At 41.4% G+C, this 13,446-nt stretch overlaps 1 protein-coding gene across 2 annotated transcripts in view; it reads right to left on the bottom strand.

Annotated features, from left to right (window-relative positions):
• Nucleotides 1–868: 868 nt before the first annotated feature.
• The window catches only part of LOC103457453 (sine oculis-binding protein homolog), a 14,776-nt gene continuing 2,198 nt past the window's right edge, over nt 869–13,446 (bottom strand). The window contains exons 2-7 of one of the 2 annotated variants that reach the window (XM_008397586.2): nt 12,623–12,752; nt 12,147–12,341; nt 9,683–9,834; nt 8,590–8,685; nt 6,503–8,428; nt 869–3,376 (exon numbers count right to left, since the gene is read on the bottom strand). In XM_008397586.2, coding sequence (XP_008395808.1) covers nt 6,512–8,428; nt 8,590–8,685; nt 9,683–9,834; nt 12,147–12,341; nt 12,623–12,752 — 2,490 coding nt within the window. In that variant the 3' untranslated portion in view covers nt 869–3,376; nt 6,503–6,511. The remainder of the gene's footprint in view (nt 3,377–6,502; nt 8,429–8,589; nt 8,686–9,682; nt 9,835–12,146; nt 12,342–12,622; nt 12,753–13,446) is intronic. The other variant, XM_008397587.2, reaches the window with a different exon arrangement.

Genomic DNA, 13,446 nt, shown 5'->3' with positions numbered 1-13,446 from the left:
TATATATATATGCAAGCAGCCTGAGTCTGTTTGCATGGAGTTTTCATGTTCTTCCTGCTTCCTGTGCACACATGGGTTCTCTCTAGGTACTCTGGCTTCTTTGTTGAGTCAGGAAACACAATTGTCAGATTAAATAATTAGTCTGAACACCAAACATTAGTCTAAAGTCCCTGTATATGTAAATGCATGGCTATCTGCCCCAGCTGTCTCTGTGTTGCCCTGTGATCTGTCCAGGTCAACCCTGAAGAAGAGGGTACAGACAATGCTGGATAAATAAATAAATGTTGAAAAACAAAATCCTTTTATTTTGAGAAATTTCTTTACATCCGGTTCTCCCATGGAGGGGATTTGTAACTTGCTGCAAAGGACTCAGCACATGTCGTCGACTTCCTTTTACAAGTTCAATATTCTTTGCTTTTAACTTTTTGTCTTCACACCTGACATAAAGCATGTCGATCTATCACTTGTCTCTCTATGATGCTGATAATAATAATAAGAAAGTCTGAAATTAGCCGAGATTCCTGCTGTCTTATCTCATCCATCGGTTTTACAGTCACAGTGCATAGGCTGGAGCAGCTTTAAGTATTTCAGGAATGTTGACTCGCAGCCTTTCAGACAAGTTGGCACTAAGAATAGATATTTACAGGGTCCATGGTGCGTCAGTGTCACAATATAGTTATTTCTCTTATGGGCGTGTTTGATGATTTCATAATGTAAATTGTAGAACTTCAAACGGGAATTGAAAAAATAATTGTAAAAAAAAAAAAAAAAGAGGAAGAAAAGAAAAACCAATATCATAAATGTGTCTTTGCTCATAGAATAACATTTATTTATTTTTATTTTTACAAAGAGATCTCAATCAAGGATCTTGGATATATAATATTTATTCAATACAAACAATCTGACGGTTTCATTCCAGACTGAAGGCTAAATGTGTGTCAAGTGGAGGTCAGACAGTACCTATTGGCCAGGCTGCAAAAGCAACAAACTTTTGTTTTCTTGTCAAGTTCCAATAATTAATAAAAGGAAGTAAATGAATATTGGCATTTGAGGTTGTAAATGATTTGGCTTGTGCTACTAAATTGGGCACCCGGTTGTTGACGGTGCAGCTGTTTTTCAGCAGTGATGTCACCACTGACTCACAGAGGCTGTTGACAAAGTTTCCTTACTGGCTGAGGATGAATCCACCATTATGGAATTACCTGCAGAAACTAGGTGACCCAGAATCAACAGAACAAAAGAAAAGTGTTGCAACTGCATGAGTAAGAACACACTGAATTTCAGATTTGAAGCCCACAAAGTCTTTTGGGAAAAACTGTCACCTCAGCCTCCATTTTTTTTTTTTCCCAGTTTTGAGGTTCTTTTCTTCCAATGATGTTTGACCTGTAATTAGCTCCATTAGCTCTGCTTCAGAAAGAATCCCCACACCATGACTCTTCCACCACTGTTTCACTGAATGAATGGTGAGTTCAAAGTAACGGGTAGTGTATTTTTTAATCAACCATATTTTACTTGCAAATTAATTTAATGTATCCCTTTCACTTTTTGCAATTGACATTTTTGCAAAATTGGCAAAATTGGCAATTTCTACAAGTGCAAACCTGGTAGAGACTTATTCCAAAAGACTTACAGCAGCAGTTGCAACAAAATGTGGTTATTTTCCTTTCAATCACATACAGGCATAAGGAAGTACACCAGGTCTGTGCTTGTACGACAAAATATGGAGGAGCTCAAAGGGAGTGAATTGTCCAATGCCATGAATAAAGAGAACCTTGATGGCAGTATTTAGTATCAAAGAGAAAATAATAGCAAAATGTCTGTATTTGGCATCTGATATCAGTAAAATAGCAATGAGTGATTTTTTTTTTTTTTATAACTAATAACTTTATGCAAACTGCATAAGGGACTCTATGTAATCAGGTGCAAAGTTTTAAAAAGGCAAACACTGCCCTCTAGTGGGCATTTATCATAATAATAACGTGAAAGGGCACAAAATTGTTTCGGCACTCACAAAATATATTCAAATAAAAATACAACAACAACAAAAAAAATGCATCAAATGAAACTTTACCTATGCTTCTTCCATAAGTTAATATAACATCAAATTGTACCTTTTAATTGCAAAAATGAAGTGTTGACAAGCCTCAAAGCTATCTGTCTGAACGCAAGTGTCCTCATCAACCGTGGCAACTGTAATACTGATCACTGTTTGCTACAGCATTTGATGCTTTCGAGTGTAATACCTCATCTGGTAATATTACAAAGCTGATCTTTCTTTACAGAATTGTCAGATAAGAGCAAAAAATATTGAAATCAAATACCCTGTCAGGAGACTGCAAGCATGCATGGCACCCAGTGCTATAAGTCGTTCTGAGTTTGGAGATCAGAAGGGGAAATAGTGACCAATGTGTACCATCTTTGTCAAGACGATCAGGAACCTTGGATTACCAAAGCTACGGTGCACCGGTGAGCGCATCCTCATACATCCTTCGTAGTTTAGCTTTCCTCGGGAAATCTTCGGCCTGACTCTCCCAACACTTGGGAGAAACTTGCCTGCGGATAAAGTATTCATCTCACTAGATTTCTCTCCTTTCTCAGAAGAAGTGAGAAGGCTGGCAAATCTCAGGCAATCACTTGCAAGGGGATAAAATCTCAGAACCGAGCGAGTGTAGCATGTCTTGTATTTATGTTGGGCGGATAGGCGAAATAGAAAAGGCTATACTATATTCCTGGCTTTTGCTCAAAAAAATAGAAAGAGGAAGAAAAACCCTGCTCCTGAAGTTTGAGCCCCGATCGGCCAGGTAACTCAAAACCTGGAGTGGGGAGTTAGCGTGGGATATGAGGAGAGAAACAATGTGGCTCTTTGTGCAAGCCGGGCAGAGAAAACAAACCGTTTCCCCTGGAAAGAGATCATGTTCAGACTCCATCTGAGAAGACCACACAAGGCTGATCAGAGCGCTGTCTGCTGAGTGGAGTAAGGCGAGGAGGAGAGGGAGGAGGAGTAGCGCATCTGGGCAGCCACACTAACTTGCGCGTATATAAACGCTTGAGGGCAATGTCAGACAGGACGTGGATCTGAGGACCTCCCTTTCAAACTCTCAGTCAGCTCAATGCAACACACAACCCAGTGATACTTTTTGGTCCAAAGGAGAAGAAAAAAAAAACAAAAAAAAACGTGTGACTGAGTTGTGTGTTCTTCCACGTTGTTGATTTGTGATGACTCGGCCATCTGGACTGCTTCCTGGGTTGGCACCCTGCTGGTCTGACGGGCTGAGGGACAGGCAGGCAGGCGGGCAGGAGGGTGTTCATTCTGGTGTTGTCCACACAACGGCGTGGCGCTGAATCTGGCACTGCTGGGCGACGTCAAGCAGGGAATCTGTTCATTTGGACAGGATGATAGACGTTTTGAAAAACAGGAGAAAGAGGACAAAGAGCAAAGAAATGCTACATTTCATTTCTGCCATATCTTAAAACAAGATCTACAGCTCTGGACGCTCATTCCCTAATCCACCCATTCTGCATAAACACTTCGAATGAGGCTTTTAGTCATGTCAACACTCAGATAACTGCTGCATAGGGTGCAATCAAACCAAAAACATCTGGCCTATTTTCTCTTTCGCACGCTTTAATTCAAACACACATATTAAAGTCAAACACACACATACATGTAAGGACCAAAGCAGGACTCTGTACTTGCTCTGTCCCATTGCGTTTTAGTTTCAAACGCTCAGTGAATACCCATGTGGTGGAGTCAGGTTACACGGAGCTATAAAATATCCCAAATAAAGGCAAAGAAAAATGAGACGAAAAGGAAAAAAAAAAAAAAACTGGCTTTCTCTTGAGGTAAAATCTTCCAGTCGGCTGCTGACTTTGTCAGAGTGGGTGTTTGTTTAAAAAGAATTTTTACAGTTGGGACAATAGAGCAGCTCAGCTCAGAGGACAGAGGTGGCAAACTAAAGTCATCCAAAGACAGCAGCCGGATCCTGTTACAGACAACGAAAGAGCATACATCTGTTTGAACGACATGACTAAGGCATTGTTATTCCAAATATAATAGTTAGCATACAACGTCCTGTTGAAGTATTTATGTGCTTTGAACTTTTCCACATTTGGTCACACTATAACCATAACCGTCAATGTCATTTCTTGCAGTTTGGTGTAACAGATCAAAACAAAGTGGTGGATAATTTTCAAATGCAAGGCAAATAATGCCAAATGAAATTAATTTTCTTCCAGAATTTCCTTGTAGTAAGCTTCACCCATCAACTCTGATCAGCTTCGCTCTCCCTGCGGAAGGAAAAGCCTCCCCGCAGCATGATGCTGCCACCACCATGGATCATTGTGGGAATGGAGTGTTTGGAGTGATGTGCAGAGTTAAGTTTTTCTCTTCATACAATGTTTTGCATGTAAGGCAAAAAGGGTTAGCAATGTTCCATCCCCACAGCATGCTGTTGCCACAACAATAATGAGGAAAATTGAAAAACCAAGCATCCCTTTTTTCCTTTAATTTCTTTAATTTTAATTTTGCATTGGTCTAGTAAAGAAAATCTCAGAGAAGTATAATGAAGTTTGTAGCTGTAAGGACCTTTGCAAGACTCATTTGGTAAAAATGCAAAAGGACACTAATTGAGTGAAAACTCTTCTGCTACACAGAGTCAGTCAAACATCTGCAATCCAAGATACGGATTTAGATGAATTGTTCAATCTCTATTTAGCAGCTGTCAGATTTAAACGCAATCACTAGTGTGACCCCTGGCCTTTGGAAAGGGATACGAAGTGAAAAACAGGCAGGTTGAAATCTAAGCCATCTCTCTAATATCAGTGGATTAATCTCAGCACATACAGTAAACCAGAAACACGATCTTGTTATGGTAAGATACCACGAGTGAGGATGATGGGTAATGTTACTGCCATTTGGACTACAAGGCGAGTGAAATCAAGAAGGGCTTTTGATTGGTCCAAAAGAGAGAAAGCTCCCCTGCTGCATTCTAACAAAACAATGTCAGAACGATATCGGTGTCACTTCATAGTTTACAGTTAAAGGGACAGTTCTAGACTATTGAAGGGAGGTTTTGTTGAGGGTAAAGCAGTAGCTTTAGTCCAGACAATGGAAGTTTGCAGTCTGAGTAGAGCCAAGATCAAAATGATCCTCAACCAGTAAAAGCAATTCCAAAAATCAAATATGTCACCGTGGTCTTTGCAAATGCTATTTTATAACTCTCTGAACCATAATCATTGAGTATTGAGCAGTTATGTACACTGAGGTCAATGGTTATTTACATGATTAGATCTAAGATCTAATGCCGATCATTTCTCTATGACAGTTGCTCTCACCCAAAAACACTGCAATGACAAGATATTCCCTTGTCATTGCATGGAGGATCACTGGTTCCACTGTGGCTTCAATCTTTGTTTCCCATCCACATTTTGTGTAAGCAACTAATGCAAATATGACAACAGCTTAAAAGTTCATAAAGTCATGTTCACACAAAACTTTTATTAAGATTAGAGTTGTATCAGAAGGCTGCCATCACCTTAATCTGTCACTTAATGTTATCTTCAGCTGTCAAGACCAGCGATGGATTCATGCTAAATAAAGATGCCAAGAGTTATCTATCAAATAGAGAGCTATATTTGAACTAAGCCACACTTCAAATATAATATAATATTCTGAAATAAGTGTGACTTATTTCAAAAACTTCTTCGGGTAAGCAGTTGCAATGAACTCATAACATTTTTGATAAGTTGCCAACTGGTCGTGATGAGGGCATGGCCTTGTTTAATTAAAACCAGTATATTGTCTGTCTATCTTAAACAGACTAATATTCACCAGCAAATCCAAGCCTATAATACAGGCAGTCATGCAAACAAAGCATTGTGACTGTCAGGTTGTGGTGAAGTGATTGCCTTTCAAAGTCACTCTCACTGCTTCTGCCCTCCACCTCCTCTCCCTGCTGTAACCTTAGCCCACATAAAGGTGCCAGGTTACCGGGATTCTCTCTGGTTGGCGCCATACTGTTTAGTGACCATGTGCACACTGTGAGACCAGTGATTAATCTTGCACTGTGTATGTGTGAATCTCCATACAAATACCTTTTTACACTTTACATTGTTATTAAACCACAACTGGAAATATCGAGCAGTTAACAAGCGATGCCGTTCATTGCGCAACATTTTCCTGAACTGGCTCTGACCCTGTGATCAACACGTCAAATGCTAGAAAATAAATTTTTAGTCTGTAGTAATTGAGTGGATTTAAACTATGAACTCATAGCACATTCAGGTTTAGGAGCATAAACTTTGAGTTTAATATAAACCAGATAAATGTTAGTGTTAGTGACATGCATTGATGTACAAACTGGGACAAGAACCCCTTCATTTTTCCATTTTCCATGTAACTGTACAGTTAGTGGGCCAAGTCATAATACCATAAACATATGAAGAGATGCTTAAAGTAATAATTTCTATACGTTCCACATCATATTCTAGTAAAGTTACTCACCTTGTTTCTCTATTTATTCTGATCTCGGATCCTCAGGCATCGCCTCTTCAAGGCTGGCTCCATCTCCACTGCATTGGGCATGTTGGCAGGACTCCGTAAGCTACCCTTGTCCCTGAGTTTGGGCAAGAGTAATGGGGATGTGGTCCCACCTGTCTTTGGTGCTGTGGGCAGGGCATAAGCGTGGTCCTCATCTGGAACGTGGGAATCCTCCCCTGCACCCCCACTGGTTGTTAAGGGCCCTTCTAACTGACCAACTGGACCCTCGACTAGCACTGGGCTAACAACAGAACATTTGTTTTCTTTGATAGCTTCGAGTTCATTGAGTGAAGAATCTTGGGGTGTCACTGGTATTCTTTGGGATAAGGAAGAGTCCAAACTCGTGGGTGTGGATGATGTACCATTTTGAGGATGGCTCTGAGTAGAGGGCTTGACATTGTGTGAATGGCTGCTCTCCATGGGACTGGATGGGCTGTTAGAAGGTGGAGTGAGGGAGTCCGATTGCTGGAAGTCATTTGAAGGTGACGGTGGCAGAGTAATGTTCGGTCTGATGATATTGTGGAACCCTGGTCTGTTAAACTGGCCAGGTCCTGATTCTCCCAGTGCTGCCAGATCCACCATCCCATTGGCACTGGGCTCTAACTTCACTTGGGTCCTCTGGAGAACCCTTTGGATGACTTGTCGCTCTGTCTGCTGATGTATAGTTTTATAGTCTGTCAGTCCCTCAGAGATTTTGGTTGGGCAGGACAATTCATTACACTGTGCTCTGGGGGAGAGTGGTTTAGTTTGAGGTGTGGCTAATGGGGACAAAAATTGCCTTTCTGATTTAACCCAATCTATGTCCTTCAGGTTGGGTTCATTTGTTGAAGTGAAGGTTTGAGAAAAGCTCCCCCCCAGTTTGTTTGCCTCCACTCTACTAGCCTCTTCAGGGATATCTGGAGACACAGACCTAGTAGTCCTGGATCTAGCCCTCTCTACCCCTTCTGGTACAGGCTGGATAACTCCACCATGATTTGGCGTTTCAAAGGCTGTTTTAGGAGGGACTGGAATTGGAATTGGAATAGGTATGGGTACAGGTAAGGGAACAATAATAGGATAAGGAACCAGGACTGTGGGATGGGGTAAAAGAGGACTAAAAGAGGGGATACCGTAGTTCATTATTGGAGGCACTGGGACAGGTCCTCTTGGCATTAGGTTTAGAGGAGGTGAGTGTAAGCCAGGGAAATAGGCACCAGGAAAAGGGTGCATAAGTCCTGGGGGATTCATTGAAGAAGAGGTAGGGGGCTGCAAAAGAGGAGAGTGAGGTGGTCTGTGGATAGGGCTGGAAGGAGGGCCTGCATGTCTGGGAGGATTGGCCAGGGGACTCTTTAGACCCTGAGCATGAAGCGGGGGCCTGATGAAGGGCATGGGGATTTGAGGTAATGGCTTTTGATCCAGAGGTGGGCGAGGAGGTGGAGGAGGAAGAGGAGCTGGATGAGGTGTGACATCCATAGTAGGTATGGATCTCTCCAGGTTCTTAAGCCCTGAAACCGAGACCCTTGAAGAGGATGAAGAAGATGATGCTTCTGAGGATGACAAAGATGTTGATTCCACCGGTCCATGAATTAGGACTGATCCTTTGGGAGAGAGATTTCGATTGCGTGCATCCCCCGTACTGATGGTGCTGCTGTTCCAAGACTCAGGAGTAAGTAGCTTCTGCCCCGGTACATTGCCATCCACTCTCCCATCCTGACTGTTTCTGTTTGGGCTGGAGCTGGTGCTGGTTAGGGCTGCACGAGCTTCTCGGTAGAAGACATCCATCTTGTACTGGTTGAGACATTTGATGCTGCAGAACTGAAGCCGTTCTTCACCAGATCCAAAGTCCAGGTACTCCTTTGTGTGACGAACATGCTTGCACCAGTCACAAACCTGTGGCACAGGCGAGAGAGACTGCGGGAGGTCAATGAAGGATCCCATTCTTGCTTCAAACTTATTTAAACATACAAAAACAGGGAGAAAATGGGTTTTTCTGGTGTATCTGGATGATACATTTTATACCTATCAATAATTTCCCAAGAATAATAAAGAAAACATTAATAATTTCCTCTTACTCTGACATTAGTGTTTATCTTTAACACTAATCTGGGTGAGTCCTCAGGATGGGGGCGCTGAGGGGATGTCTCGACATGGAGGTCTTCATCTCTGGCCTAACAAGGAGAAACCACAAAGTGACAAACACACCACTAGAAGGAACACTAGTATCTTTAAAGATTACACTGGAATTGTTGTGAGATAATCACATATCACTCGATGTTCCTCTTTATGAAGCATCAAGGTCAAAATACAAAGGTCAATAAAAAAGTTAAAGTTTCATGCTACTTATTTTGGTGTTGATGCAGTGCTTTATTTTTTTCCTTCCCCTGACAGAATTAATATAAGGAAATTCCTTCTGATTCATGTAAGACGATCTGCAGGGGATCTGAGTGCTCCCCCATCTCTGTGACCCAATGAGTCGTGTTGAGTTACGAAACATGAGGCAGCTGAAGGTATGGTATGCACTGAAAGTGGACACCTCGCCCCAGGCCTTCTGGCCTTCCTCTCAGACAAGCAGCAACAAGCCAGCAGAAGTGCTTTCCTCCCCTGCCACAAAAAAAAAAAAACTAGACAGCTTGTTGTGCACACTCTGCTCATATTTACTATGTGTCTCTCTGTTGTTTAAAAAAGAAAAAAAAAACAAAACAAGAAAGATGAAACACCACACATCGGTATGTCATCCTGAATATTTAAATATCAGGTAATCTTTTTGCGGTGGAAAGGGAAAAAAAACATGGCTTTGTGCATCGGAGTGTTTCTCTACAGTTGCAGCTTTCCTGTCCTCCAGACCAAAGCCACTTAATGGCCGGCCCCTTTTGCATTAACTTGAAACTGATCCTACGTGTCCTGTGCAAAGTTTGACCTCCCTCCACTCCTTAAATGGATCCTTTAAATAAACCAATCACTTCTGACCTTTAAAGATTGAAAGAATTTGTTGTTGAAAGTCTTTGAACCTGCAAGAAGACATATGAGGCTTAAATTCCCTCAGTCACAGATGTATGTGTTTGTGTAGGCACCTGACTGTTTCTGGTTATGCTATGCACGTATTTAGGGTTAGGGTACCCGTATTCATTAATCATCACAGGTTAATTGTTGTACTCCATCACCAACCTTGTTGCGCTTGAAGTAGGCCCGTCTACAGGCGGCAAAACACTTCTCACTGCAGAAGCTCTTGAGCTCTGAGCCCATACACAGCGAGTAGCGCTTTACTCCCTCCTTCTGGCACCAAACGCAGACTATTTGCACATTCTGCACATCTTCCACTGCAGAGAGATGGGAAAAAAAAGCAAAGAAATCAGGGTAATCAGAGATATTTTTTGCATAATTCTGCGCAAAAATCGCATGCATCGCTTTAAATCTGCGCAGGTGGACATACATAAAAACTATTTAATTTCCTCAGAGCTTATTAAACAGCTAAACAAGTTAGACATAGAGTAGAATCTCAAACCATTTACTTAAAACTGGATGTGCTCCAAAGCTTCCAGCCAGTGCATCCTGTAATAAATTAAATGAAGGTGTCTCAGGCTTGTATTTTATCAGAGTCCAGATATCCTGTTACATCTGCGAACACCTTATTGCCAGCTGGGATTTAAGCAGGTTTGTTGTAGTGAGAAACTACATGGACAGTGAAATTCTGTTTTGACCAAACTATCCGGCAATCGTTGATTGATAATGATCATGTCAGCATTTTTCAGGCTACTCACATCCATGAAAAGTGAGGATAACTCATATGTCTGAGTAGTGAAAAAGCATGGAGGGAACGGAAAGAAACACTTTTCTCTCATAGACTCTTTCAAATGAAAATCCTGTTTTGCCTCATATATTTCTTTAATGGGTAAATTGGCAGTCACAAGAAAAGTTCTCCACAAGAACGTTAGTAGTCCACATTTATAGTAACAAAAATTATATTGATTTAGGTAATAAAATTTACTTCTAATTTCTCTAGAGATGATGGCTGGATTTAGTACTTATTAGTCTCTGACCTGTGATTAGCCTCTCTTAAACACAAAACCCTGATCTTTTACAGGTCAGTGAAGGCACCACGCTCAAGCGGTACCAGTTCATGCTTACAACACCCTTCAGTGTGTCCAAGCGTCCTGCGACAGCTCAGTTCGTACCTTCACTGGGGATGTTTCATCAAATTAGGGAAGCGAAAACTGACACAGCATTGACTGCAGTAGATTACAGGCAGACTATGTTACAGCTATCTTGTTGAATTTTCAGATCCTGTTTGGTAACATAGTGGATTTTTATCTGCAAATTTGCAAACTCCTTCAGATTACAAGCAAATACAAAAAAATTTGTTGCACATCAAACTATTATGATATCCACCAAATATCATCTTAGGTTTCTCTCACATCAACTTTATGACTTTACATATTTTGAATTTTCACAGTACATCAACATTATATTACTACAACCAATGAGGACTGTCATGAATTCAGAAGGCGGTCCAGAGAACCACTGAGAAAGAAGCTGCTGACCAGAACTGGGAACTTTTCTTTTTTACCAGGGAAGTCAGAGACTCAAAAATTTTATCTTTTTTTAAACCCATTAACAGTCATGATGACACTAGTGTCCTCATGAACCCACTGGACAACATGTTTTGTTTTTGGAGCAACCGATAAGGGGGTTAAATAGTGCATGCATCATACTCCAGCACCAATAGTTTCTGCTAATAACTCTTTGGTAACTAAAGGTTGGCTGTTTTGAGCATCTGGGAGGCACAAAGGCTCTAAGAATTTATTTAAAAGGAAAAGGCAAGTCAGTATTTCCTTCAGGTTGGTGTGCAAAACTTTGGTAGTTGTTTGTCAATTTGATCTTTCATGGTTTCACACTTTCACTTGTTTTTAACTTGAATCTTCTTGCTCAAAAAGAAGCTGTCTGCTGCAGGTACTTTAAGGAATTAACCTGCAGACTGTTGTTTACTGCTAGTTATGCTGACCGTCATACTAATTTCAGCTATGAAAAATAAGATGGAAATGAAAGTTAAAAATGTTCATTTCAAATGATGTTGTTCTTTTTGTAATTTAGCTGTGCTCTGATTAGAGTGATCATTCTGTCTCTCTCACACAGTGTGACATCACTCATGCTCATAATGTAATATTCTTCACATCAGGAATCAGGAAGGCTAAACAAAATATTATGAATATTGGCAACTATGGTTCTACAAAGAAACTGGACTCAGTTCAAATCTTTATCGGAAATTTCTGATAGGTGCATTTCCAGATAACCTCAAGGTTTGTTAGTATTTCACTAGAAATAGCCACTTCAGTGTTAAGAACCCTTTACCCAGTGATAAGCACCGTGTAACTGAAGGATAAACACACATGTCATGTAACTGCAGCAGCTCCTCACTTTCTCTGGAGCTTCAGTTACTGCTCAGGAAAGAACTGAAACTAATACCTGTTCCATCGCTTGCAGCTGATCTTACACTCTGGCCTCGCAGGACATACAGTAAATATCATGGATTATCAGTTCTGGTGCGCTATGCTTGTAAACCAAAGACATATTTTAATGTGCAGGCTTAGCAGAGGCCACTTAGTTCTTGATAGCTGGAGAAGACCTCTCGTACCTGCTGAAGGTTTTATGAGGGGGACGATGACAGGGGCATTCTTGTGCTCCTTCGGCGTGGTCAGGATCGAGCTTGTTGAGGAAGAAGATTGAGACGAGGAAGGGACACTGGAGAGGTCCCTCTCTCCACTCTTCATGGCCAGGACTGAGTGGCTGACTTTGGCGTCCAGGCTCTTGGGTTTTGGCAACGAGTTTTCTGGGAACGGACAAAAAGATAAAAAATAAAAAAAAACTGTAACAGGAATCCAGCTTTTGTAAAACAATACAACAACGTAAAACCACAGTGTGCTTTACGGGAGGACACGATAACTTCTGCAAAAACAACAGGCACATCTGGTTGAATGTAACTTGAGGACTTGCAGCCACAGGAGACGATGTCTTGCAGTGACTCAGTGTCTGCATTATAACCTGCTGAACCTGTTAGTTGGTGTAACGCTGCTCTAAACAGTGACCTGTCACCACCTGCCCCCCCTTTACCTTTTAGCACAGACACATGCTGCCGCCTCTCCCTGTAGTTTCTGATCTCATTGGCCTCCGACTCTCGGAGGTCCACCTTGTCGTAGCCGTACCATCCCAGGAGCTCATTCATAGTGCTTTCTGCAAATGTCTGCCAGAAATAAAGAGGAACAAAAGTCAGAACTCCAACTTATGTCAAGCAAAGCAATAGGAAATTGTGAACGTGCATCTTGGGGTTATTACTGGAAGTTTTTATCCTATGGTAAACATAATCAAAGCTTCCTAGTCTGAGACAAAGTGAGGGATTCTTTCTCAGCCACGGCCCTGTTGGGAGAAATGAATAGGGGCACAGTGGAGTACAGTGCGACTCTTTTTCCATGATGTATTCAAGTTGTTTACTCTTGCTTAATCTGAGACGGAAAGGTTTATAACCCAACACCAGTGTGAAATCTATGAATCATCCTTTGTTTATCCCTTTTAATTGGAAAAAAGAAGGAGAGAGGAATATTATTCTGAAAAAAATGTTGATGTGTGACCTCAGCTTATTTATTTATTTATTTTTATTATTATTATTACGACCAGATGAAAAAAAATATATACTAAGGTCTTTCTCTTTATCCACCCACCTCTCTCTGTGGCTTTAGAGGAACCCGATTGGAGGAGAAACCTGATCCGGAACGGGCAGAAATCAGAGCGGGACACCCAACACCACCGAGTGGTCCCACGGTTCTCGGAAATGCCCCGCTCCTCTCTTCTCCTTCTAACGTCCACAACTCCTTCTCTCCTCCTCCAGCTTTCCCCAAACTCTCGTCTCGTTTCTTTTTTCATTTTTTTCCCTTTCCTCC

This window comes from Poecilia reticulata, linkage group LG21 (assembly GCF_000633615.1).
Source record: "Poecilia reticulata strain Guanapo linkage group LG21, Guppy_female_1.0+MT, whole genome shotgun sequence".
NCBI classification, from domain to species: domain Eukaryota; kingdom Metazoa; phylum Chordata; class Actinopteri; order Cyprinodontiformes; family Poeciliidae; genus Poecilia; species Poecilia reticulata.
The sequence above is the reverse complement of the archived record's forward strand: the minus strand, read 5'-3'. Positions and strand labels throughout refer to the sequence as shown.